Raw genomic sequence first — 24,850 nt, forward strand, 5'->3', positions numbered from 1 at the left:
AGACAGGATATGGCACAGTTTCAGCTCACCGAGGACATGACCTTAGTTAGGAGGTTGTGGAGGACTCAGATTAGGATAGAAGGCTAGGTGACTTATCCTTCCACCATAGTAGTTGTAGTTCTGCTCATTTGTTTATTGCCATTTGATTTCTGCATTTTATTGCTGCTTATATTTGTGGGGTCGTTGTACTTTGATTATCTTATTTGTTTATAGTAGTTAATGCTTCTTTCTTTCCGTACTGTTCTACCATGACTTTCTCTCTTTTGTTATTCCTTATTTTCATCTTGTTTTCGATATGCTTATCCTTATCTGACCTTTTATCTTGTTTTCCTCTCTTGAGTCGAGGGTTTTTCGGAAACAGCCGCCCTACCTTTCAAGGTGGGGTTAGGTCTGCGTACACTCTACCCTCCCCAGACCCCACATGGTGGGATTATACTGGGTTTGTTGTTGTTTGTAGAGCTATAGAGATACTCTAAATTCAGAGAGACTTACATTATATGTATTGTAGAATTCATGTAAATTGTAGAATTTTGTGAAAAGCTTGCATGTATATTGTGTCAAAAGGACTATAATATTGAAAGAATGTCATTTCTCATGTCTTAAATCTGTTTTATCTTTCATCTAGAGAAATCAAAATCAATTTTCCCCCCAAATTTGTCCACGGACTCCAGTCAAAGTATTCGAAGTTGGTTGATCGAATCCGAGACGTATCCCGCACCCGCATCCATCCCAGTCTCGTGTCGAGACGGGTTTGTCATAAAAAACGAAGAGTCCGCGCAACTTCTTAATATAGCATACGAGAAACATTAAAAAAAAAAATGAAAAGATATGGGGCGGTAATGACAAACTCTATCATTATCCATGAGTTTATCGGTGTAAAATTTACTTTCATCAGAATTTAGTATTGGACTTAATTTGATGCAGAAATAACTGTACAAGCATTTATAAGTTCAAAATGACTTTTGTGTCATTTGAACTACCATAACCAACCGAAGCTCTTGAAACATGCAGATTTTGACGAATGCTAGCAACCAAGACTAATAAAAGGGCAAAAAAGGAAGGAAAAAAAAAGAAGAGAGAGAGCAGCAACTCTCTTTCTAACAGGAAAATCAAGGAGCACATGACCCCAAACAATCTTTATAAATAACTTGGGAGAATTTTTTTTTTTTTACAAAGCAAAAGCAAGCCTGCAACTTCCCCTTGCAATCATTTAAATGAAGTGAAGCTAAAACGAACTGCTACATCTGTCACTCATCTGCCCCTAAAAGTTAGCTGGACCAAATTTCAGCCAACATGCTGTTTCTGGCAAAAACTTGCACATTTACAACCTCATTATACACAGTCAATTACCGTCCTATGTACAACAGCTTGAAGAGACCGACCAATCTCCCATCCCAAAAGCCAAAATCCCTCTACAATGACCGACAACATATGCAACCAACCTGTTCCCGAGTCCTACCTCTGGAGCCATTAGGCACTTGCACACGAAAGATCATATGCTTCATATCTTCCAGGAGGTGCCGAATACACAGATCTTCTGTTTCCTTGGATCTGTTCCAAGACAGCAATCTTATCAGTGGTTACTGTGCGACGTGGAATATCACGAATCCATGCTGCTCCCCGAGCGGAGTGAAACCGTTGAGGCTGTCCTTTAATTGCCCCTAAGAAGCCAAGTATATTTTTAGAATACAAAACACACCATGCTAATCCCACAATCACCCTCGACTAATCGTGGCTTTCAAGCTCTCTTCAGAGATTGTCCACGAAAGCAAATGTCCTCCAGAATCTCCACTCAACAACTGTTTCAGATCACTAGTAAGGTGGAGGGCAGTTACAGGATGCTTGTGAAACTTTAGTACCTTGTGAAGAATCAACCTATACTCTGGTACTCTATCCCTGAGTCCTAACCCTCCAGTAGGATTCCCACTTGATTTGCTTTGGGCACTGTCCTCGCTGGAGCAATGTACCATTTTCCAAATTTTAATGGCTCCACTCTGGTGGCCTGAGATATACCAGTTAGTTTCCAGCCAATCAGAGAATGTACAACCAGCAAGTGAAAGGATGAAGTCAGACGGAAGTTGTGATGTGTTGATGACAGCAAGACACTCCCCATTGATGCTCCAAACAGCAAGCATTACACCGGCAGCAGTAATAATTTCCCCCGTCAGGTCATTCACGTAAATTGCTGAAACAGGAGCGGGTAACTCAGGAAGCTGCCTAACAAAAACCATGGAGCTAAGGTCCCACAAGATAACGGTGCAGTCATCCGATCCACTCACAATCATCGTGTATGGCTGGCTAACTTGTAGGCATGTGATTTTGCCGGTATGAGCACAGAGTGCCTTCTCCAACTGCAAGCGCCTTACAGAACGGGGTGCCTCTTTACCAATCCTCCAAACACAGACCAATCCCTCGTCAGCTCCTGTAACTAGAATGTGTCCATCATGGCTAGCACTGGCACACTGTATCTGGCTCCCTCCATGAAGATTCTCATGAGTGGAGAGAAGCCTATCTTGATCATAGCTCATAAATCTCAAACTGCGGTCAGGAAAACCCCAGGCAACATATTTAGTGAATGTTCTAGGCTTCAGCAAGGTATTTGCTCCTGCCACAAGAATTTTGTCACCGGAAGTGACAATCTGAGATATAGAAGACGAGGTTTTACGAATCTCATGCGGAACAAGATGCTGAGAGTGCTTCAAAGGGTGAGGAGGAAGCTTCCTATTAGTTCGCCTCTTGACATGGGGTTTGAGGAATAGTTGTTTTGGTGTTTGCCCAAAGTGATTAATTTGAGCAAGAATTGAAGCTTTCATTGCTGGATCACTAACTGAGTCGATGTCAACACTGCCTTCATAAGTGTAGTGATAGAACACATTAACTGCTTCCTCAGCTGCCTGACAACAACAAAACATTTACGGTTAGTTTTCTATTCAAGAAGAGAGAATGCCATATCAATAGGGGTAAATACTAGTCGACTTTCAAAATCTTATAAATCATGTGAGAAATGGTAAAAAGAATGTAGTAATTTATCCAGGAAAAGCAATGAAATGAAACAGAAAGACGAATAAACTAACGGTGAAAATTGATCAGTACTCCAGCAATATGTTGTTTAGTGATTGCATAGAACACAAAGCTATCCAAAATTCAGATCTAACAAGAAATGCATAGAAGGAGCTTATGTGGACTGTATTGAGAGAGAAATAGGAAAGCTTTTGATGGAATAGAAAATGATCTTACACATTTGAGGAATAACCTCTTAATCCTTATTTCTTTTTGGTGCACCCATGAGGTTCCTATGTGTGCACAAGATTGGATGTCGTTTGTAGAGAATCATATGTTTTTAAAAGGTTTTCTACGTTTTGGTAAACTTCTTGTACACGGGCATTTTGTTGCCCTTCATTAATAAAAACTTACTACTAGATTAAAAAAGTAAAAAGATCTTCATTTTCACATATGATGAGGTCGAGATGCGATGACAGAAGGAGAGAACATCTACACACTTACTTTCCCTCTCTGTTTGTAACCAAAGATTAGGTCTATCCAGTGATGCAGATTCTCTGAAACATAATCAGACTCCAGTGCTTCTCTATGCTTTTTAATAAACTCTCTAACACTGCCTTTAGCCCATGGAGGCAATACAACATCGCCAACCTGGTGAAGAACCATACACTATTAGGAGACTTATCTGGATTAACATGGAAGCTGTTCTTCTATTTAGACAAGTTACTTCTCACAAAAGGAGGAATATTTAAAAGAATACAGAGAAGCAAGACGAACCTTCTCTCCTGACTGTTTCTCACCCAGGTCAAGATTAAACATATTCTCCAAGAACTCTGGTATATAAAAGAACTCCGGAATTAATTCTTTAACATCTGAAGTATTGCCTTTCCCTGCAGCACTCAGCCATGTGTCCTTTATATTATTGAACAGACGATCAGCATGATCAAATTGGCCACCCTGCAGCTTCTGATTTTCAACGCTGAAAGGGGGAAGACGTATGAGGTAGAATAGGACAATTCCAGCGCTAGAGTAGTGCGAACCATAATGGAATTTGGGAACCTCAGGATCATCCCAGCTCTCATATCTGAAACATGGGCAAATATAAAATATAACAATCACAGAAAAAGTTAAATGATCAAGAAAGGTATATGACTCCAACATGCACTCAACAGAATTTCTAATTGAGTGGTAAAAGCACCAACCTTTTTCGGAACTCCTCTTCACCTTCCGCTGTTTGACAGCCCATTGGTTTATCAAGCTTTCGGAAAGTTTGGGGATCTGAGAAGTTCAGATTCTCGCTCTCATAATCTGCTAAAATCCAGGGGAACACAGGATACTGGGTGAGGTCACTATAACCACGCCCTGCGAGCGTGTTGAGGTGCATGAGGTACTGGAAATTGCTAATTTCACCATTTTGCCATCTCTTAGAAAATGAGTTTGCCATAACCTTGAAAAGACGGCTCCCTTCATTGCTATCTGGTTTTACAGACCCTGATATTGTCGTGTCCAACCTGTAAAATAGGCAATGATTTCCTTGAAGCTCAAGCACTTGTCAAACTTAAAAGACAACAAAAGGCAAGCATCTACGAAGAATGATTAAAGAAAAGGATTACTCAATTAAGCACAAAGTAAATTGATTTAACCCTGTGTTCTTTAATCACAAAAACAACCGATAAACCAGTACACCAAATCCGTAGGAAACCAGCTACAACATTATAATAAATACCATGATAGCATTCCAGGAAGGAGACATGTTAGTTTGCAGCTATGTATAATTAATCTTTGGTGACCTTATTGACGAGTTATCAAAATAAGTGTGGAACCAGCAATTCAATTGTAAGGTGAGAGAAGCAAAAAATTTGAGCAAATTAGAGTAAAACATACAAGGAGTTTCTGGGAAGATTCATGGCCACCAAATTCTTGAAAACCTCTTCTCTCTCCTTTTTGTGGAAAACCAGAAGATCATTGCAGCCATCCATGCTAAAGATCTCAATGGCAACAGGCCGAAGTTGATAATCACGTTTTAAAATCTCATGAACACTGTCAAGCTTCCACATATGCCAAAGATGGGGCACATTACCACTAGTACAAACCTTTTCCTTTCCCCATGCGCCACCATTATATGCCCATGCCCGTCCCCCAACATAGGCCTTTGTTGTTGCAACCCAGGATGAACTTGACTTTGAGTGGGAGTCCATGCTACAAGAGAAGTCTTTTTTTACACCTAAAGCCTGATCAATGATAGATAGATCATCTTCACATTCTTTTTCACATATGCGCCCAGAGTCATCAATGTAAAAATTCTCAATGATGTACAACGATAGTTCTCCAATCAGAAATATGCCATCATGTTTATCAAGACCAACCACTCTCTCGCAGTTGTATTTGTACTTTATTCTCTCAGAAGGTTCCAAATGGGGTCTAATCAAGTATTCACCATTATCACTCAGCTCCTTCTCCGGTTTGTCCTCCGCCATTCTTGTTTCATCAGCTTTCAGAGAAGAAGATTGCCTGGGAGATCCCAGATCCGACTTCCGTTGAACACTCTCGGCTTTTTGAATGGAAGCACTACTGGACTTGGGTCCAAGTTCAAGAGCAGAGCTGAGACTTGTTTCATTAATGCTACTATCATGGTCATCGTTCCATCCAGTTCTACTAGAAGCTGCATCTCTCACATCATCCGAGTCTTTGAAAATTGATCCATCATAAAGTTCACTACTGAAAGAGTCTTGTTGAGGATTGTCATTCATGAGATTGAAAAAAATATCAGACTCACCATCAGAGGCATTATTTTCATTCTCAGTCCTCTCCTTTGAAAGTTCTAGTCTTCCTAACTCAAATTGTCCAGTCAGAACATTTTGGATAGTGTCAATTGTTAATTTGCAACGCTCAAGCTTCTTCCGCATCCTATATGGACCTTCAATGGGACAAAGCTGCCACTCAGGTTCTTCACTATGAGAGGACTTGGTCAATGGGAAGATTCCTCGCTCATGGACAAGTTGTTGTAAATGAGTCTGCCACTCACTCTCTGCATGAAGCACCCAGCCATACTTATCCTGGCGAATAACTCTTAGTTCAGTAGCCACTGAATCGCGAACCACCTCAAGAGCAATTCTTCGTTCATTTATCTGCTCCCAGTGTCTTGCATCCAACTTTGAAATCTCCTTCAGTTTCCTCCCCATTTCTCTCTTACGTCGACCATCCATGCCTTTAATCCTCACCCCAGGAAACTTAGCTGACCCAGTAATATACTGAACCCACATAATGGCAGCACACTGTTCCAACACTTTACTGACTTCATGTTCAGAACTATGAAGCCACTCAAAAAATGCAGGCAAGTTTCCCGTTAGGAGCTTGTCAAAACCACCATGAAGAACATCCAAAGGAGGTCCTTGATTCGGTTTAGAGACAAGAAAGTCTTCAAATGCGGCCCTTCGGTGTACCAGGAGATACTTGAGAATATCAATAGCCATGTTCTGTGCCTGACGTCTATGATCGCGAAGAAGAGAAATTAGATTTATGCAAAGACAGCAATTTAAATCTGTGTCCATGTTGCTGGGACAAAATATTATCCTTCTATTAGCGACTAGCAACTGTAACACCGTGCAAACATCAATTCCGCTATCCTCCGAGGATAGGTTCAAGGGCACTCTTTTCTTTGGCTCCACTTGCAAACCTAAAGAAGAAAGTAGTTCATCTTCTCCGATGGTTGTCAAGAACAAGGGGAGGAAGGAGAACAAAATCATTCTGTTGGTGTTCTTCAGAATCGCATGTACATAAGCATCGAGTTGCCTACTTCCTCTACCAATGGACAGGATCCCTTTCCCAGTTGGAGCAGCTTCTTCAACACGCCCATCCTTATTTGCCAACTGTAGCATAGATAACAAAAACTCCAGAGTCTTCAATACATCAGCAGGCCGAGGAAAAGCACCCATATAAACTCTGTCCACTATCAGCCAGCATAGTGCTTCCAAGTTAAGGGACCAACGACCCTTATCCAACTTTTTCTCATCTTCCTCATCATCCCTCAAAAGACGCCTTTCGAGGAAGTTCAGTAGTCTACTGAGGCATAGTCCTTGAAATACCAAAACAGATTCAGCATCAACATACAAAGGAGCACTCTCCAAAATACCCTCGATGACAGGTACCGCCTTCACTTGTTCAGTTACCAAACCAGACAGAACTTCCGCCATAAAATCAAGAACAGCTGTAGCTCCAGCGGAGCATGGCCCTCCACCATACCCACAGTCGTCCACCTCAAGAAGCAAATTTGAACCAATCATAAACATTGTGTTTGCAGCAGATTGTCCTTGAGAAGCAGATTTCATCTCAGGAGAGGAATCTAATTCACTGATAGATGCAACAGACTCCAACAGGGGTGTTGAGGTATGCGGAGTTCGAGAGTAGGATCTCTCCGACAATATAGGAGATTCAAACATATTAAAGGACGCTGAACTCAGTGAATCAGCTTGCTGGACAGGATCTACTGTGCTTTTCATATCGTGGAAGCTTAAATGATTGCTGCTGGATGTTACAGCAGACACATGGTCAACGACGTCATTGTTTTTTGTTGCAACAGCTTGTGCTTCTTCCTGTACTGCTTTGTGAAAACCTGGCTGGGATGGAGTAACATCAATATCTGTCGTACCTACATTGTTCGGCATCACCAGCATATCTTCAGAACTTGTACTATTCTGTCCCTGAGGGAAGCTTCCCATACTTATAGAAGTCTTGGCTGACTGTTCCTGTTCATGAGGCAAACTAGAGAAAGTATTTTGGGAGCTGCTGGTTTCATCCCCATCATTTAAGTTCTTCTCTTCCACTGTTACAGATAGGTTTTTAGCCATTTTCACAGCTTGTGCAGCCCTACATGTCCGAAACCAGAAAAATGAAAAGCAAGAAAAAAAATTCCTTCAATGTGGTCAAATATAAACTAACTATAAGCATACAGGAAGGAAATTTCGAATGAACCTGACACACGAAAAATAAAGGTCGATGCAACTTTCAAGAAATTCTGCTCTTCGGCAAACAGCTGAGAAAGAAAGACACATTTTCGCAAGATCAACCATGAACCTAAGAACAGAGGTAGCAGCAGCAGGCGCTGAAGCCTCGCCACCCATCAGGCGTGCCGCATAAGTTTTGTGCATAAGAGCTTCACCCTGAAGCTCTCCAGCTATATCAGTATTGTCGTCTGCCAGCTCTGCTACAAATCCAGCACTGATCTGGGAAAGGTTGCCAGTTTGATGGGCAAGCATTGACTGCATAGACAACCTATCAAAAGTAGCCTTTGCCATAGCAATCACAGATTCCAACAGCTCAGTAAATTTCAAATCTCCATAAACGCCATCACTTGGCATTAGGGCATGAAAGTCCAGCATCCGAACTTCAGGCAGTCTTGGGTATACAGGCTTGCCAAAAATAAGACAAAACAGGATATAGTATATATCAGGGGAGTCATAGAAACTTGGAAGAACTCTTGCCAAACCTTGATAGCCTCCACTCGAGCGAAATTTAAGTGCAAATGTTGGAGAAGACACAAGGCACACGCCAAGAAGAGTCATGACCCACCTCATACTTGTAGGATGTACAGCTTCGTCAAGAAAATAAGTTATTAATTTTGATGAAACAATTTTGTGCCACTGCTCAAGCAAATCCTCTGCTCTTATTGTCACTTGCAGATCAATCAGCATCTCAAGCAACATGTTCCTTACAATAACATGCTTCCCCATAGATTCTCTCATAATTTGATGGCGTGATGCTAACTCTGGTGGATCAAATGTCATGATCACAAATCTAACCACTTGCTCCAGTTCAGAGGGTAAGAATCCATCTTCCAATATGACACCTAACAATACAACTAGTTTTTCTAGCACCGGTACTTCCACATCACCTCTTTGTAAAGTTACAAGTAAATGTTGAACAAGGTTAATTCTGCGCAGAATTGTCAGATTATGATTCCTATACCAATGCATTGAAACCAGATGCTCAAGGAATCCCAATAAAGCAATCTGTATTGGAATTGGGGCCGTTACCCAAACAGTCCAGTCCAACAAAACATGCTCAACCATATCAGCGTTTGAAAGAACAATGCAATTAGATGTTTCAGTTGGCATTTCAGTATTTTCAAGCTCAGAAATATGACTCAAGGAATCTTTAGGTGCAGAAAAATCATCCATGTCTCCATGAGATCCAACTGAAGAAAATTCTTCCCGGAATTTGGACAAAGTAAGGTCTTCAATGCTTCCCTCATTGACAGGCGTGGCAGGTGGCAGTGTCTTCTGGGAACTATATAACTTCTTTGGTTCAGAGAAAGAGGCCTCACATGCGGCAATCTGGAAAAAGATTTCAAGCGATTGCATGTCAAATAATGGCATTCGCCGGTGCAAAAAGAGAGCAAGCAAATGGTATCCCCTATAGTTCTGCATGTCTCTAACATTCTGTGGATTTTGATGAAGAGCACAGGCAAGTAATGTCAGAGCCATGTGCAGCATGTCCCTCGTTTCAGCTGCTTCTACAAGAGCTAGAATAACAGCCATGCCACCAATAGGGCGGATTGTCTCGCCGATAACACAATGCTTGCAAATATAGATATCCCCAATGAGTCGCCCAAAGCGTGGTATACCTGTGGATAATCAGGATTTAGGACATCAGAGAGAGATAACTGGTGAAATAAATTGTAATTCTCACTTTGGTTTGTCAAATTTACAAAGCAAAATAAAGATTAAATTAATCTACTCACCTCCAATTGGAGAAGCAGCAGCTGACATTGGATCAACCAGATTGAGGACAGAAAATGTTCCAGAAGCTCGAAGTAACTCTGTACTTGTCCCATCAAATGCAAAAATAAGCTTCTTACCAGAAAGTTGAAGGGAGAGGTTCCCTAATTTGTCCAAATCCCAAACAAATCCACTCCGGTCACACTGAACACTCCCTGGCTTTCCTGCATTATCTGACTTTTGTGGGTTGGAAGACAGAGGGAAGTCAGCATCCAAAGTATCTAGAATTGCCATGCTGCCACCACCACAGGCCTGATTAGGAACAAATTGCAGCAAATCTGTGTCCTGGAAGAGACCCCTATACCCTCGTCCAAGAATATACATAAAGCAGATTGAACCAGGGGATAGAACTTCTTCAAAAAGATAGCAAGACCTAAGCTTCCATGACAATTCACTAATCCGTGCGCAAGCAACCGGGGTACCAACAATCACCTGCAAAGACTTGCCAGCTGGAGAAGGAGAATATCCTAACCTACCCGTGTGTCTTAACTTTCCATTGAGGTAGACATAAGCAAAGCTAGACTGAAAGAGGCCAGCCAGCGCATTTGGTTTGCTATGCACTACAGCGAGGTGATGCCACCTCCCTTCCTCCATTTCTAACCCTGAAAATGACAAAGAGGAAGAATTGCTAGTTGCAAGGGTGAGAACACCATCCTCCTGAAGACGAAGTTCAGCATAGAAAGTGCTTGAACTGTCTACTGCTCCAACAGAAAATATCCTCAGGACATGTGGCCCATGATGCTGCCCACCTACACCTTGCCCCTTAGTGTATCCAGTTTTTGAAGTATCATTCTCCTTTGCCTGTGATTTGAATAAATTTCGGAATTGAAACCAACAAACAAAAGAATAACCAGCAGCAGGTGGCCAAGATCTTTCTCCCAAGGGCACTTGGATTGAAGCACTCCCAACCTTGCTCATGTTCATCTCAACAAAAGGTGCTAGGGACACATCTTCTGAGGCCATATCCTCTGTAAGAATCAACCTTTCCATCATATCAACTAGATAACGACCAGAAGTGGCCAGTCGCATCTGCAGAATGTATCTAACAAGCACTCGAAGTTCAGATGCAGATAACCTGTCATCATGAATATTGTTAGTTTAGGTATCTGCACACTAAAGCAAACAACAATTGCCAGCAATGTAGGAAGCATGGACAACATTTCAGGTAGCAAAGAAATTACATATTCAAGGACAAACAAAGAAACTGTCAGACAACAAAATAGGCATGTCCTTTCCTGAAATGCTTTTAAAGTCAGAACCTCAGCTCACAACACTCTCGTCTTTCTGCTAGATAGAAAACAGGCACCAACTCCCTACACTCAGTTCGTTGCCGTTTTCTCAGCTTCATTCATTGTTGTGGTACACAATCTGATTGGTCATGCCCTTTTAATTTACTTAAGTATGGAAAGCTAGAGAAAAGGGATGGTTATAGTGATCGATAAGAAATGGACCTTTGACCTAACCCAACTCCAAAAGCTAGCTTATGAGGTGAGGATTGCCCAAGACCATATAAGAAGACCAAGAAATCCATATCCCATGGATGTGCGACAATTCAACACCCCCCGGCACACCCAGGCCTGTAAAGTAGAGCGTGGACAACTTGAGGGCCCAACATCGAAAACCAAGCATTAGGATGAGTCTGGCCCAGAAACCATAATAAGAAATGGATGTTGGATCTAACTCAACCTCAAAAGCTAGCGCATGAGCTGAGGATTGCCTAAGACCATATAAGGGGACCAATAAATACACATCCCACCGATGTGGGTCGATCCAACAATGGTAATGGTGCAGACATAGCATAGTAGAAATTTCGACCATTGAGTCTTTCATACTGCATAACACTAGGTTAGACTTGGCCATAAGGATTATATTTAAGTTTTATTGATAGTACCACTTTGAATATTTTCTGGTCTTCGTATTCAAGAGGAATGAGACCACTACCACTATCTGTACACATACATGAAATATGGACTACGTTAATTAACCTTTAATGTGATAATCATTAAAATTTCTGTTGAAAAACATTAAATGTATGGAGTGTGTTCTTCCACCATTGGTTTGACAGTCATAACTTTAGTAGTTCATGTTAAGTTGAAACTGTTTTAGAAATTACATATGCAAAATAACTCTTTTAATATTAACACTAATTTTGCACTTATCCAAAACTTGTCTCAGTGTCCAACACAAGAAAAATTTACATCTTTATGACTTGGTCAATGGCAGTCGAGTGTCATTACCTGTATGCCCCAAGAACTTCGATGATTTTCAAAGCGTGAGAAAGTAATAGCGATGACCCCGACAGGAAGGGGTAGATTGTTTCAAGTAGAAGTTCCACGCAACCTGACGAGCATCAACTATTAATATGGGATTAAAACTGAAAGATTGACGAATAGTAAATTCTCTTCTTACCTACAGATGTAAGGTTTTCCTGGTTATAGGCGCTAGCACGAGCGAGCTTATCAACAAGGTTTAGTACCTCTAATTGCAGCTTCGGAGTAAACAGCAACAAAGCACGCAAGAGCACCCTAACAGCACCAGCATTATAGACACGTTCCATTTCAGGAACAAAAGTACCAGATGGGGTAACCAGAATAAATCCAGTTGTTTCCTCGTCGGAGGCATTAGCTAACGTGGCACCCTCTGACATCATGAAGGGAGGAAGCACTATCTCAAGAGCAAGCTCCAACAATAACTGTACAACTTGCCGTTCACAATCAACACTTATCAAACCAGATTCAGACAGAAGATCATAGAATGTCTGAGAAGATATGACTGCATGCAACTTTGTCCTGTTAATAGTGTTATCACAAACAGCTGCTGTCATTAGACGCAACAAGTATGTGAACACTTTAAAGTAAATTGTCAAATCTGACTGATGTGCAGGTTCTCCATCACTTTGGAAACCATGAAGTGTGGTCAATAAAAGAGAGAACCCAGTCGCTTCACCAAAGACCCTCTGAGCTGAACTATTAACTCCTAGGATGCGCCATAAAGCACCAAAAGTGTCACATTTAGCATCATTATGAAGTGTGTAATGAGTTCCCAAAGCACTTGTAATCATCCCACTTTTTGAAATGTCAACCAGTGCTCCTAACTCCTCCGGATGGGCCTGACAAAAACAGATATTGTCAATATGAATTGTAATCTAATATTACAGTACAAGGGAGGAACTTATAGGCTAAGAGGACTATTCTAGCAACTAACAGCTGAAGAGGTAGATTGCCAGAAACTACAACTTAAAGAGACAGCAGCTATTTTAGAAGGCACCATATTCTTCCAAGAATACCATAGCTATTTGTAGGTTATTATAACAGCTCAACAATCTTTTATGTTCCTAAGTAAATTTCAGCTCAGTCTGCAGCCTCTTTACACTTGCAAAAGCATATCGACAATAAAGAAACATGGTTATATCAGCAGAAAAATTATATTTCAAAAGACTTCATGCTAAGCAACTTGATCTGAAATTTCACTAATGGTATGGTTCGCTCCATCAACTAGGGAAGAGCAACAAGTATTCAGAAATAATACAAACAATATGCATCAAAGGAAGGAAGATCAATCAATTTTTACGGGGCACTTAAAAGTTTGGCACCTTTTAGAATAGTAATTTGTGGAACTAGGATTTTTAAGAAAAGTAATTATAAGGATTTTATATTAGTATTTCATAAATGCCATATAAGAGCACTTTTGGTGATTAATTTATAACATAAAAATTTAAGCATTCACCTGTGCAACATCCTCAATAATTAAGCATGACAGCACCCTAAGGACACCTGGACGATGAATGTCAGATGCCAAGAGAGGGAGTATAATAGTCAACCCACTAGCTGATCGGAATGATGCTTGATTTACTTCTGCTTTCTTCAACAATGAGACCATACAGTCCCAGGCAACTCCTACTGTGTCTTCAACTTCAAAAAGACGGAACGTCCCTGAATCGGATTCCGCTAGCTTCGGTGAAGAAAGTATAGCATTCTTACTGTCTAAGTGTTTCTTAAAGCTGCTTGAACTCGAACTCGATTTCCTCTCTAAATGATTGGGGTCATTGGCATGCTGCTCCGAACCACAAAGAAACTTGTGCTGTTTCAGATCCTCCAGCAGAACCTCCAATACACCAACTTCCCTTAGAACTTTCTTGTATTGTCGATCGAAGGATAAGAGCTTTACAAAGAAAGACAAAATTGTATGCTTCAAATCGGGTGTTATTGGTTGCTGCAACAAACAACAAAGTGAAAGCAACTCTTGCTCAGGTATGCAATTTACAACAGTCACTGCATATTCAAGTATCTTCAAAATTATCTCCCGCAAGGATGGTGGAAAGCCAGCCATGTTAAGGATCAATAGAGGCACAGTCCGTAACTGCTGACAAAGCTTGTAATTGTCAAGATGGCTTGAGAATATTTTAAACATCCTGTTGAGTACTTCACCCTGCAGCATCCTGCTATCAGCCTTCAGAAAAATGTCTTGCAACATCTGAACAGCTTCCAGGTCTTTAACTTTGTCATTATCCTTATCCCAGACATCATCAACGATCCTGTCAGATGATGACGTACGACTTCTGCCATGCCCACTAGGCTTAACATGAGAAACTTTTGAAGCTTTTAAGCCAGATGCGGCAGAAGGGCCAGTTTGAGCAAGATTAACAAGTACATCAAGTAACCTAGAAAGTGTAGGGGACACATCTTGTGATGAAGCTTCCCCTCCTTTTTCCTCCAAATCGCTTTTACCCACATGATTAGCCAAATGCGGAGAATCTGAAGTAACTCCTTGATCAGCTAGGAACTTAAAATGGGAATTGTGACCATCTTGACCCTTTGCAAGAATTAAAGCAAATTGAACCAAGAACTGATAACCGTGAGCATTATGGATATCCTCCCTAAGTCTGATACCACCAGCCTCTACAAGTCAAAGTTTTCTAGAATCAGCAACAAACAGGGGCAAAAAATAAGGCTATAAACGGATAAGTATCACAACGGATTATTTTCCGAAAGTATAGTCTGCAACAGTCTACAGAATCACAGAACGGTGGCCCAACAGTCTAAGTGGAAGTTTCAAGCCCTCAATAATCACACGAGGACATTGCCTACAAGAAGAAAGCAAGAGAGTTACCTGGCCTATACGACAATTCAACACACTCAAGAAGCAAGTCCACAATGCTCATCGTATAGGCAGAATCTCCACAATCAGGGTTAAAATCCTTAACAGCCAAGAGTAGAACTTTTATCTGGGGCACCAAAGATGATGAGCATCAGCAAAGAAGAGCAAAAAGTATCAAATTTCTAAGTACAAACAGTGCAGTGCTAAATTCTAATAGCCCTTTAAACAACGAAACAGATAATGATGTATACACCAACTTCTCCATAATATTCCAACATCCATTTTACAAATGGTAAAATACGTTCAACAAGTTACCAGGAAAAAAGAAACTAATTCCTGAATCAAAAAGAATGTAAAGGAGGCACACTGCTCAAGTAAGTTATTTAGAGTATTTCGAGTGCTGAACAAGCTCAAAGTGACTCCTTAATTACTAAATTCAGAAAAAACAAAAGAAAAAGAGACTTCACACTGAATAATGGTAATAAGATATCCAAGTTAGTGCACCCAACAGGCCCTGGACAACAATGTTTCAAATAAAAGCATCATCAACCAACATTGTGCATGTTACCCTCTGACATAAACCCCACAGAAAGTTTAAGCGTGCAAAGGCTTTAGATCTCTTGACAAGTTAAACAAGAGTATCTCAAAGCTTCCTGAAGGAAATGCAGACGATACAAGAACTTCTGAATTTTAACCCACTTGTTATCAGTTATATAGCCTTCAGTATAATGCTGGGTTAGCTTTTCTTGAATCTCAAAAGCACTCAAGAAAGGACTTCAGTAAAGGATGCCCAAAGTAGTTTCTTAAGAAGCTATCACTACAAGCATTTTTTCGTTCAAGAACATAAGTAGAGAAAAGATTCCCAAATGTGATGGTTACATATGCTGATTAAGCCAAGCACCTAAGGGTAAAGAATTCCTAATAAGGACTTCTCCGTATGAAAATTTGTTGCACGGGGCCCAGGCATCTTGAGGAGAGACTAGAATTTATCCGCACGTAAGAGAGGAAAAACCCTTGCGGAGAAACACAACATACTCATCAATGTAAAGATATAAAAAGGTTGAACCAAACTCTTATCCATCATACTGAGAAAATGGTCCGCATTAACCTTTCAACAGAGAACAAACACCAAATTCACAACAAGAGATTTTTAGCAACACGCTGAGGTTCACTTTGGATATGTCTTTCCATATTTCATGTACGCCTCAAATTTTGAACAACAAATCAATTAAACATCATTTCATCAATTATAAAACAGCTTTCCTAGAGTCTGGCAAAAACTTGTAAATGCTCTTGAAATCTGCATACCACCTTCAGAGATAGTATAGATCAATTAGATGATCTTATGCTCTGGAAAGCAGGACACAGAAGTTGCTTTAAGCCTAAGCAAAAAAAAAAAAAAAAACTGTCCACTTTTGGAAAGGACCAAAAGGTAATAAAAAGAACTCTACAAGATTACAGTGATCTATTTAAACACATTATTAGCTAGAGAACAAGTTAGAAAGGCATACCAAATGATGCTTCCGAATATACTTGGCAGTGCTACCGTTGTCATTACCCAGAAGAAGACCAAGTATCTGGAGAGAAAACAATACAGAACAGAAAGAGGGTTAATAGCTGAAATTTCATTTCATCATATAATTGAGAAGGAATTACTCCCACTGCTTCGGCATTGTGAATCTCTTGTACAGCTGCAAAGATAAGCTTTACCTGCATAGCATGTCTGTGCAGCTGAATGGTATGCAGTGGCACGAGGCCTTCCTTATACTGAGAAAAAGCAACTAAAGAACCATCCGCAACCATTTGAAAAAGTAACATGAGGGAGTTGTCTTCTATCAGACTTTGTGCAGCAGAAGGGTGGGCGGCCAATGCCTTCATAATATGTACCACACTTCCCTCAACCTGCATGGATGATAATATCTAACCTCTAAAAATTTCATATAATTAAGCAAATTAAGTGACTATATTGAAATTTGGTTTCAAGAAGCTTTGATTATCCTCAAACAAATCAAAACTCCTGACAACATAATACAAATGTACCATACAGAAAAGCTCTGAGTCTCTGAACTAATTGTGTTGAACAGCACAGACCGGAAAAATTCAAAAACTTATAATGAAGAAAGAAAATCCAAAGAAGGTACCTCAAGCCGGCGGCTCGATTCCACGTTATCCTGATTTTCCTCTGTCAGTACCAGCTCCTCATCATTACTAACTTTTTGTCTCAGATATCCCTCATTAGGACCCAGAAGAGAGTTGAGAATATGAATGAGACAGCACAAGATTCCAGAATCAAGGAGAGATTGTTTGTCGACGAGCTGTAGATACATATATACTTGTTACAATTGGGAAAGTTTGATTTACATCAAAGAACTAGGTTTCTTCTCTATCCTCTCATGAACCTTAAGCAACACTTCATCCCTAAGTTGCTAGGACTCGGGTGCGGATCTAAAGGTTGGATTCTTCATCAAATAAATTTTAGGATTTGAGGGTATGGATCCGAGTGCAAATACAGGTGTTTGGATACGCTATATTACGGCATATAAAGTATATATCTCAATTAATTAAAGCTTCTGAACTAAAACTAATAAAATTTAATTTCTTATAAACACCTAATATTTTATTCATAGGACATCTTGTGTAATAGCAAAACATTCTCATACTATATATATGACAAATCCAAAAGCAAACCACATACCCAATCAATCTATACTTCTCGGTCATATATGTAGTCAAAGCACTCAAGAGACGTTGACCAAATCCGGTGTGGATCTCACACCCACACCCACACCACACCCATGTCGTGTCGACACGGGTGTGGCAAGGATTTTGAAGAGTCCCGAGCAACATAATCCATATAAGACTGAAATTTAGACTGCAATGCCGAGTCACAACTTTACTATCTTTGATAAAAGTATATCTATATTTAATATTTGCCAATTTGATGAAGATATTAACATACTCCAATGACATTTAAAGAAACAAATTAGCTAAAGTCTAAATACTATGAAAATTCAATAGCATGAACTAAGAGAGTAATCAAAATATTAAGAACTCAAGAGACATACACCAGAGACAAGGACCTCAATCGCATACAACAGATTTGCTCCAGGCCGGATGCCATCCTGCTTAATATAATCAAAACATACATCCATAGATAAATAAATCAAACTAGGAATAAGCTCAAAAGGAAACATGAATTTCGGATATAAACGGAAAAGTAAACAACCTTGGTAACTTCAGAGAAAAAGTTTAACACTCTTTCAACTTCCAAAGATCTTATTTTGCTACTAAGTTTCAACTTTTCAATATCTGTTACAAAAGCTCTTCCAACAACAAAGGAAAATATGTGTGTCTCTACTAACCTGTAAAAGGGAACAAAGTACAGGTTAACAACTATATGCTGACAACAGAATAAAGCATAAAAAAATATCATCAGTGTCTCAGTGCATTTGACGGGGTAGACTAAATAATTACTTAACCATGGGCAGCTTTAAATTTCATTTTTTTTTTTTAGTGTGAGAGAAAGAGAGGCGTTAACAGCAGTGCAGATTGAGGTGCATAGAGTGGAAAAAGAAAGTCAAAAACAATTTGCACAAACAGCTATAACGACAGCTTCCATACATAGTAATCAACTGTGCTACATTAGCCTGTTGCTTCACTAATCTACAGAAAACATCAACAGTCAAGTTCAAGGCCTTTTCCTTCTCCTGAAACAAAGAAAAGAAACGACCCATTAACAACTTTGACGAATAGAGCAGGCATTACTTTGTTTCATATATATATGAAATTAACCTTTTCCGAGCTTGAGGAGCGGAACTCTTCCCAATATCTCTTAAAGTCCAACTCCAGTTCATGTTTGTCACTGTTTTTAATAACAGGAAAAAAAAGGGGGTAATGGAAGGTTAGATCTTAAACTCCTTAAACATTATTCAACAGGAGCTTATTTCATATGAAAAATTCACGTAAAGTTGACCTGCAAAATCATAGTACAATATTGAAAAAAAAAAAAGTCCACATGATTGGAGTCACTTACAACAGGTTAAACATATTAGCTGAAAGAAGTCATTGGTGTAGTGACAAGATAGTTACAGCAAAGATCAATCCACCTCTAAGGAGATAGAAGTAATATAGTACTAACGTACTTTGTTATTTGCAAAATTTACTCTCTGTGATAGTAATTTTTTTTTTTGATTAAGCACCGGGTGTCCGGGTCTCTTAGAGCCCCGACTAATCCCGGGGGTGCACAGGCCCTCGGCAAGGAGTTTCCCGCAAGTGCACCACGGTTAATTCAGGTTTTACCCAGTCCGATGGCCCTCAAAAATTGTTTGCACCCAGTGGGTTTCGAACTTGAGACCTTGAAAGGGAGCACCCCAAGGCTCAAGTCAATTGTCACCAGGCCAACCCCTGAGGGTTACTCTCTGTGATAGTAATTATACCACTTCTTTTCACTAAGTAGTGCAACTAGGAACAGGCAAACGCTCAACAAATGTCCAATTTACTACTTCATATACAAAATAATATTCAAGGACAGACATGATGGCGGAACCATTCAACTACAAAACCCTTGAAACTTAGCAAATGTTCTTAATAATGCACCATATATTTTTTGATGACAAGGGAACCCGCAGCGCAAACCACACAGAAGAGATAACCCGCACAAGGCAAGACCCGTGTGACAAGCTCGACCCAGAAGGCAAATGCCCTGTTGTTGTAGGCAGGGGGTTTCGAACCTGAGACCTCCATTATGGAAGCCACATGCTCAACCAACTGAGCCGCCCTTGCGGGTTTCAAAAATGCACCATATAATCATACCCATACATCTGGTCGTAATGTCAATAATTTAATTTTATAGATCCACTTGGTTCCGTACTATCATTTGATTCACCGACACGTACAAAGAGTTAGAAATCCAGTGACACCTACAAATTCAAGTTGTAAGGATGATAACTCCCAATTTCACTTTAGTTTGACATCAAGCTCTGGTATTTTACCACATTGGTTTCCTATTAGTAAATTAAGACTCTTTCAATTATTGGTAAGCAACAGTGACAAATGCTGCCAGGGAAATCTATTAATAAAGGTAAAGCCAACAGCACAACTAATACCATGTAAACTCATCAATCATACACCGTTTCCTTACGAATGAAGAGAAAAGGCATACACCAATTTCATCTTAATTTCCACTCTCTGGTAGGCAGTTCTCTAATATTTTCCCCCACTCTTGCAGATTTAAATGATTTCAAAGGCAAAGAGAAGGTAGAGACCATTAAAGATTGACTCCTGAACAGTCATCAAGCCTTTTTTATCAGTAACCATAGAACAATTTTTTCAACGATTTTGATGGAACAAAAATCATTGAAGAGTGCATGCACTTGATGTAGTTTTGCTTGATTTGGGGGAAGAAAAAAAAATGTTGTCTGTTCTTATTTATCGCTCATCAATAAATTCAAGTTAAAACTCCTTCATCGAATCGCATTAGTGTCCTATGGATAGGCAGGACGATAAAGTGGATTAGATAAGTTAACTACAAACAAGCCAGCCAACTTTCAAGCAGCAGCTTCATTTGGCACTTGGAACCCTTCGCTCGAATAAAAGGCTTACTGTTTAACAAAAACTAAGCCTCAATCCAAACTAGTGGGGCTCGGCTATAAAGACAAACTGTTACCATCCTCATTACAAATGAAATGCAATGGAAAATAGTTCTGATCATTGACCAGTTAAGTAGTGAAATGTTATTATAGAATGACTGTTCTAGAGAAGCCTGACTGTATTATTGAATTTTGTGCCTAGTCAAACACAGAAAGTACTCATAAAATAAAATGCAGAAAGTACATATTTAACTTTAATTTTTGATAACTATGGTGTTCAGGCCAAGCTTGCATGCACCTTGACTAATTCTACGGGATACCTGTCACCTCCGACCAGCAACAACCAGGGGCAGAGCTAGCCCTTTGAGCTACTGGGTTCGGCCGTAGCTTTTGTCCGAACCATATATTTGTATTAAATTTTTTGCCAAATATGTACAAATTAGTAATTTAGAAGCCAGCAACTTTAAAGAATTAGAACCCCGAACCCACAAGCTTCGAATACTGGCTGGGCCTCTGGCGCCAACATGTACCAGGTAACTCTATCCACCAAGGCTAGAGTTTATCTTTCTTATTTTTTTTTCATTTTTTTTTATTTTTGGGGTAAGGTCATTGACAGGTTAAGATTAACAAGCTCATTTCAACGGAGTGCATTTAAAAGTAGGAGCATCTAAGTAAACAAAGATCTTGAAGTCGTCCAATTGAGCACATGGAAAATGAGAAGTAGGCAAAAAATATGAGTAAAGAAAAAAAAAGAATGATAAAAGGAATACCTGGAAGGGGAGTAGGTGAAGTCATGGATGGGAAAAGAAGCATTATTGCTATCACGAAAAGGAGAAGAGGTTGGTGATGAAGGTGATGATGTTGTAGCTGAAGAAGGTGACTGTGCTGGGAACCCGACTTTTTCTTTGAAGTCTTTAAACAATGTTGTCCATTTCATCCTTCTTTTCCCTTAACAGATTTCCCTTAAACCTGTAATACCTCTATCATACCAATACCAATACGTCGTCGTTCCACAGATCCAGGAAGAACCTTCTAGATTGATAGATCTCCTTAGCTCAACCGGATAACATACAGAAAATGTGATCGGTGATTGATTGATTCAAAGCAGCAGGGATGGATCTATTTAATTAAATGATAGTTTAGTAGACGAACTAAATTGTAATTATAGTGATCTACCTTGTTTGCTGCTTTGAACATATATATATATATATATGTATGAAGTTTTACAAATATTTGATATTTTTGTGCCCTAAAGGGGGAAGACGAAGAAGGAAAGAAGAAGAAGAAGGAAAAAAATGGCAAAGTTTTTCTTTCTCTTTCTTGTTGTGTCTCAGGGGCGTGCTTGATTTTGGACGGCCACTCCGCGCCTTGTTTCTCGCGTTATTATAAGTCTTCTTTCTTTCTGCTCCGCTCTTTCTTTCTTTCTCTCTTTATCAAACGTTAATTGCTCTCCCTAATTATCTAATACAAAACCCTCTATACCATAAATCTCTTCTTTTTTTTTTTTAACCACGTCAGCGGTGGGATCCACGATTATTAGTTCTCCACGTGGACTCATGCGATGATTAACCCCCAACGTGACGGCCTCGCTCTCACCCCTCCATTTTAAATTTAAATTTTGAATATTAAAGCATATAAGAAGTATACCTTTTTTATTTGAAGGGTATTGGGGTACGAGTATTAAGACATCTAATTCTTGGGATTTTGATTTTGGCGATAAATTATTAATTCGTTTATGCTTAAAATTGAAACAACCATTAATAACAACAATAGTAATATATTCATCATTATAAGTTATAACCCAGCAGTGGCTGTGGCAGAGCCACAGTCCGGTAAGGGTGTTCAACCAAACACTCTTCGCCGAAAAAATATACCGTGTAGACATATAATTATTACGTATTACAGACATATATTACATATTGAACACCCTTAATATATAGATTATATGAATTCGAACAACCTTGACAAAATTTCTAGCTCCGCCATTGTAACCCAGAGAGAACCACACCAAAAGCTAGCTACTGAGATGGGAAATAAACCCACATCAGCACATAGTAGCATCGATGTGAGACCTACTCAAATGCAACAAATCAAAAAATAAATATTGGACCTAACTCAATCCCAAAGCTAGCTTTTAGGGTGAGGATTGTTCAAATTCAAGTAAGGAGAGCAATTACATATCTCATATCCGATGTGAACTCTTAACATATGGAAAGAAAATATGGCACCTAATATTGAAAAAATTATTATTCAAGATAAAAAATAATTAACTCCAAGAATATATATAGTGTCACATAAAATGTGAATAAAGTTATTCGGATGAAATAGTCTAAAATAACGGAAAAGAATTCACATGGTTCGTATTGTTAGATTTCGATTCATTTGGAATTAAATGATCATAATCGATTGATTAAAAATCATATTTTTGATATGGTTCTTATTTTTGTCACCAAATGGTTCTGAAAAAGGTTTAAAAGATATTAAAAGCAGAAAACTCATTTCTTTTCTTTTCTTTCCGTCTTTTGGCAAATAGGTTTGTTCCTGCATCTTCGTATGTTTAGCCTTTTTTGGTCTTCGTTGATGCTTCAAGAAGAAGGAACTAGCAAAAAGGTTGATTATTGTCTATGGACTAATGCTAATTAATTTTAAATAATTTTATGGATGGGTCATGCCCATGTACTTGCAACCCTAATTAACTGCTAAGATTGCCTAATTATTCTCACTATATCAATGACAGATTCAATGCACAATTATCAATATTCATGTATGTGTTGTCGTTGTGTCTTTGAAACAATACCTTTAGTAATCGTACAACCTACTTCAATGAATTGTTTAATTCAAAAACTCAAAACTAAATTTTCTTTATCCTTATTCAGTTACTCATGAGCGAGAGTTAATTTGTTGTATAGGGAATGTCTGAATTTGTTGTATAGGGCATGTCTGCTTCATTTTATATATATATATATTTTATTTTTTTTGCATCTCGATCTACTTATACGGCTATTGAGTGCATACGCATCACGACCTTTTTTCAGAGGAAATTGAAGATAGTAAATACTACTACTAAATGATTTTGTCTAGTCACCTATCAAGAACGAAAAAGGAAATTATGTACACAGTACCTGTTAAAGGAAAAGAAAAATACCCTATTTAGACAAGATTTTTTATAGCAATTTTAGAAGGCCTATCTGAATTGTTTGCATTATGGTACCTTTTTTTTAATTGTTTTTAGCGTTCATGCACCTTCATGATAGGAAAAAATTGCATGTTAAAGGAATTTAATGTGAATTCGTATTAGTTATTTCAATTTGACATGTGCCTGGATCGGACTAAGAGAATTGGATTCAGGTACTTAATTAAAACATCTCGAACAAAATGAATTGAATTTCAAGATCACTAGATTATGGGTTCATGGGTCCGTATGGAGGCGGAGGTACAGTAAAAGGTACGGGTTTGACATAATTCAGTAGATTTAGTTCAAATTTTTTATTTATCTTAAAAAAATCATTTAATAAATGTATATTATTAATTCGAAACTCAGTAACTCAAAAAAAAATAAAAAATAATAAACTTCAAATCATGAATTTATCTCTGGGTTCCTAATCTCCCGAGATGAATTCATAACGATTAGTAACCGTGTAGATGACTTACCAAAAAAACAGGAATCGCGTGTAGACTTGTCCATTAGTAACTACATTCATGTTATTAACAGAGTTAATAATAGTATCACAGGGGAAATTAACAAATTGTGGAAGGGATCAACTGATCAAGTGCCACTAGTCTTATTTTTATTTTATACTACTAGTAGTAGATATTAAGCACTAGCCATTAGGAACAAAACCGAGCCTGTAAGTCTTATTCCATATTTTGTCATTGCCAATTTTTTAATACTTTAGTCCTTTAGCTCCTCTTAAGATTTCAAAAAATCAAACCGCCATATTGGAGAAGTCAAAATCAAAGCCGACGTCGTATAAGTTGACATGGTCCATTAACTAGTAGAGATTGACCTAAAAATTGAGATCTAATCCAAGTTTTCCACAACACGAAACCCTACCTAAATTAGGGGCGGATGGAGAATATTAGATACGGGTTCACATAAATTAAATAATTTATATTTAATTTTTTTATTGGGATTAGAAAATTCATTACATATATATAAATATTGAATTGTGAACCTAATAACTATGATGATTATGAATTTGGTTGCAAAACGCATAAACTGTAAATTTTAACTCCGGGTGGTCAGGTCAATTAACATCACTGCATGTTGTGGGTTTTTTCTTTTCTTTTTACTTTATGCTAAAGTGATGACAATGTTTGGTGAATGACTATGAATTAACACGAATGATTCAACTAGAAGACTAGGTGTGTATATATCATGGTGTGAAC

General features: G+C 38.9%; 1 protein-coding gene across 1 annotated transcript; it reads right to left on the reverse strand.

Moving 5' to 3' along the window:
• Positions 1-1,109: 1,109 nt before the first annotated feature.
• LOC132610773 (protein SPIRRIG) lies at positions 1,110-21,907 on the reverse strand. Its single transcript, XM_060325142.1, has 19 exons — positions 21,232-21,907; positions 18,666-18,735; positions 18,495-18,580; positions 18,100-18,235; positions 17,939-17,995; positions 17,015-17,188; positions 16,584-16,775; positions 16,385-16,450; positions 14,886-15,000; positions 13,503-14,674; positions 12,186-12,885; positions 12,014-12,116; positions 9,740-10,851; positions 7,972-9,622; positions 4,885-7,866; positions 4,203-4,511; positions 3,778-4,084; positions 3,505-3,651; positions 1,110-2,894 (listed from the first exon to the last, which is right to left on the reverse strand). Exons 1-19 carry the CDS (start codon positions 21,396-21,398, stop codon positions 1,716-1,718), a joined length of 10,725 nt encoding a protein of 3,574 aa, XP_060181125.1. The 5' UTR covers positions 21,399-21,907; the 3' UTR covers positions 1,110-1,715.
• Between the last annotated feature and the right edge of the window lie 2,943 nt (positions 21,908-24,850).

The sequence above is a fragment of the Lycium barbarum genome, chromosome 9 (assembly GCF_019175385.1).
Source record: "Lycium barbarum isolate Lr01 chromosome 9, ASM1917538v2, whole genome shotgun sequence".
Classification (NCBI taxonomy): domain Eukaryota; kingdom Viridiplantae; phylum Streptophyta; class Magnoliopsida; order Solanales; family Solanaceae; genus Lycium; species Lycium barbarum.

Bases quoted from the DNA above. Each gene is read 5' to 3' on its own strand.
- LOC132610773 (XM_060325142.1), bottom strand. From the start codon at position 21,398: ATGAAATGGACAACATTGTTTAAAGACTTCAAAGAAAAAGTCGGGTTC. The intron at 18,581-18,665 runs GTTAATTTCATA...TCTTTGTTTCAG, and splicing joins GCTCCTCAAGCTCGGAAAAG to GAGAAGGAAAAGGCCTTGAA. The intron at 3,652-3,777 runs GTTCGTCTTGCT...GTTCTTCACCAG, and splicing joins AGAAACAGTCAGGAGAGAAG to GTTGGCGATGTTGTATTGCC.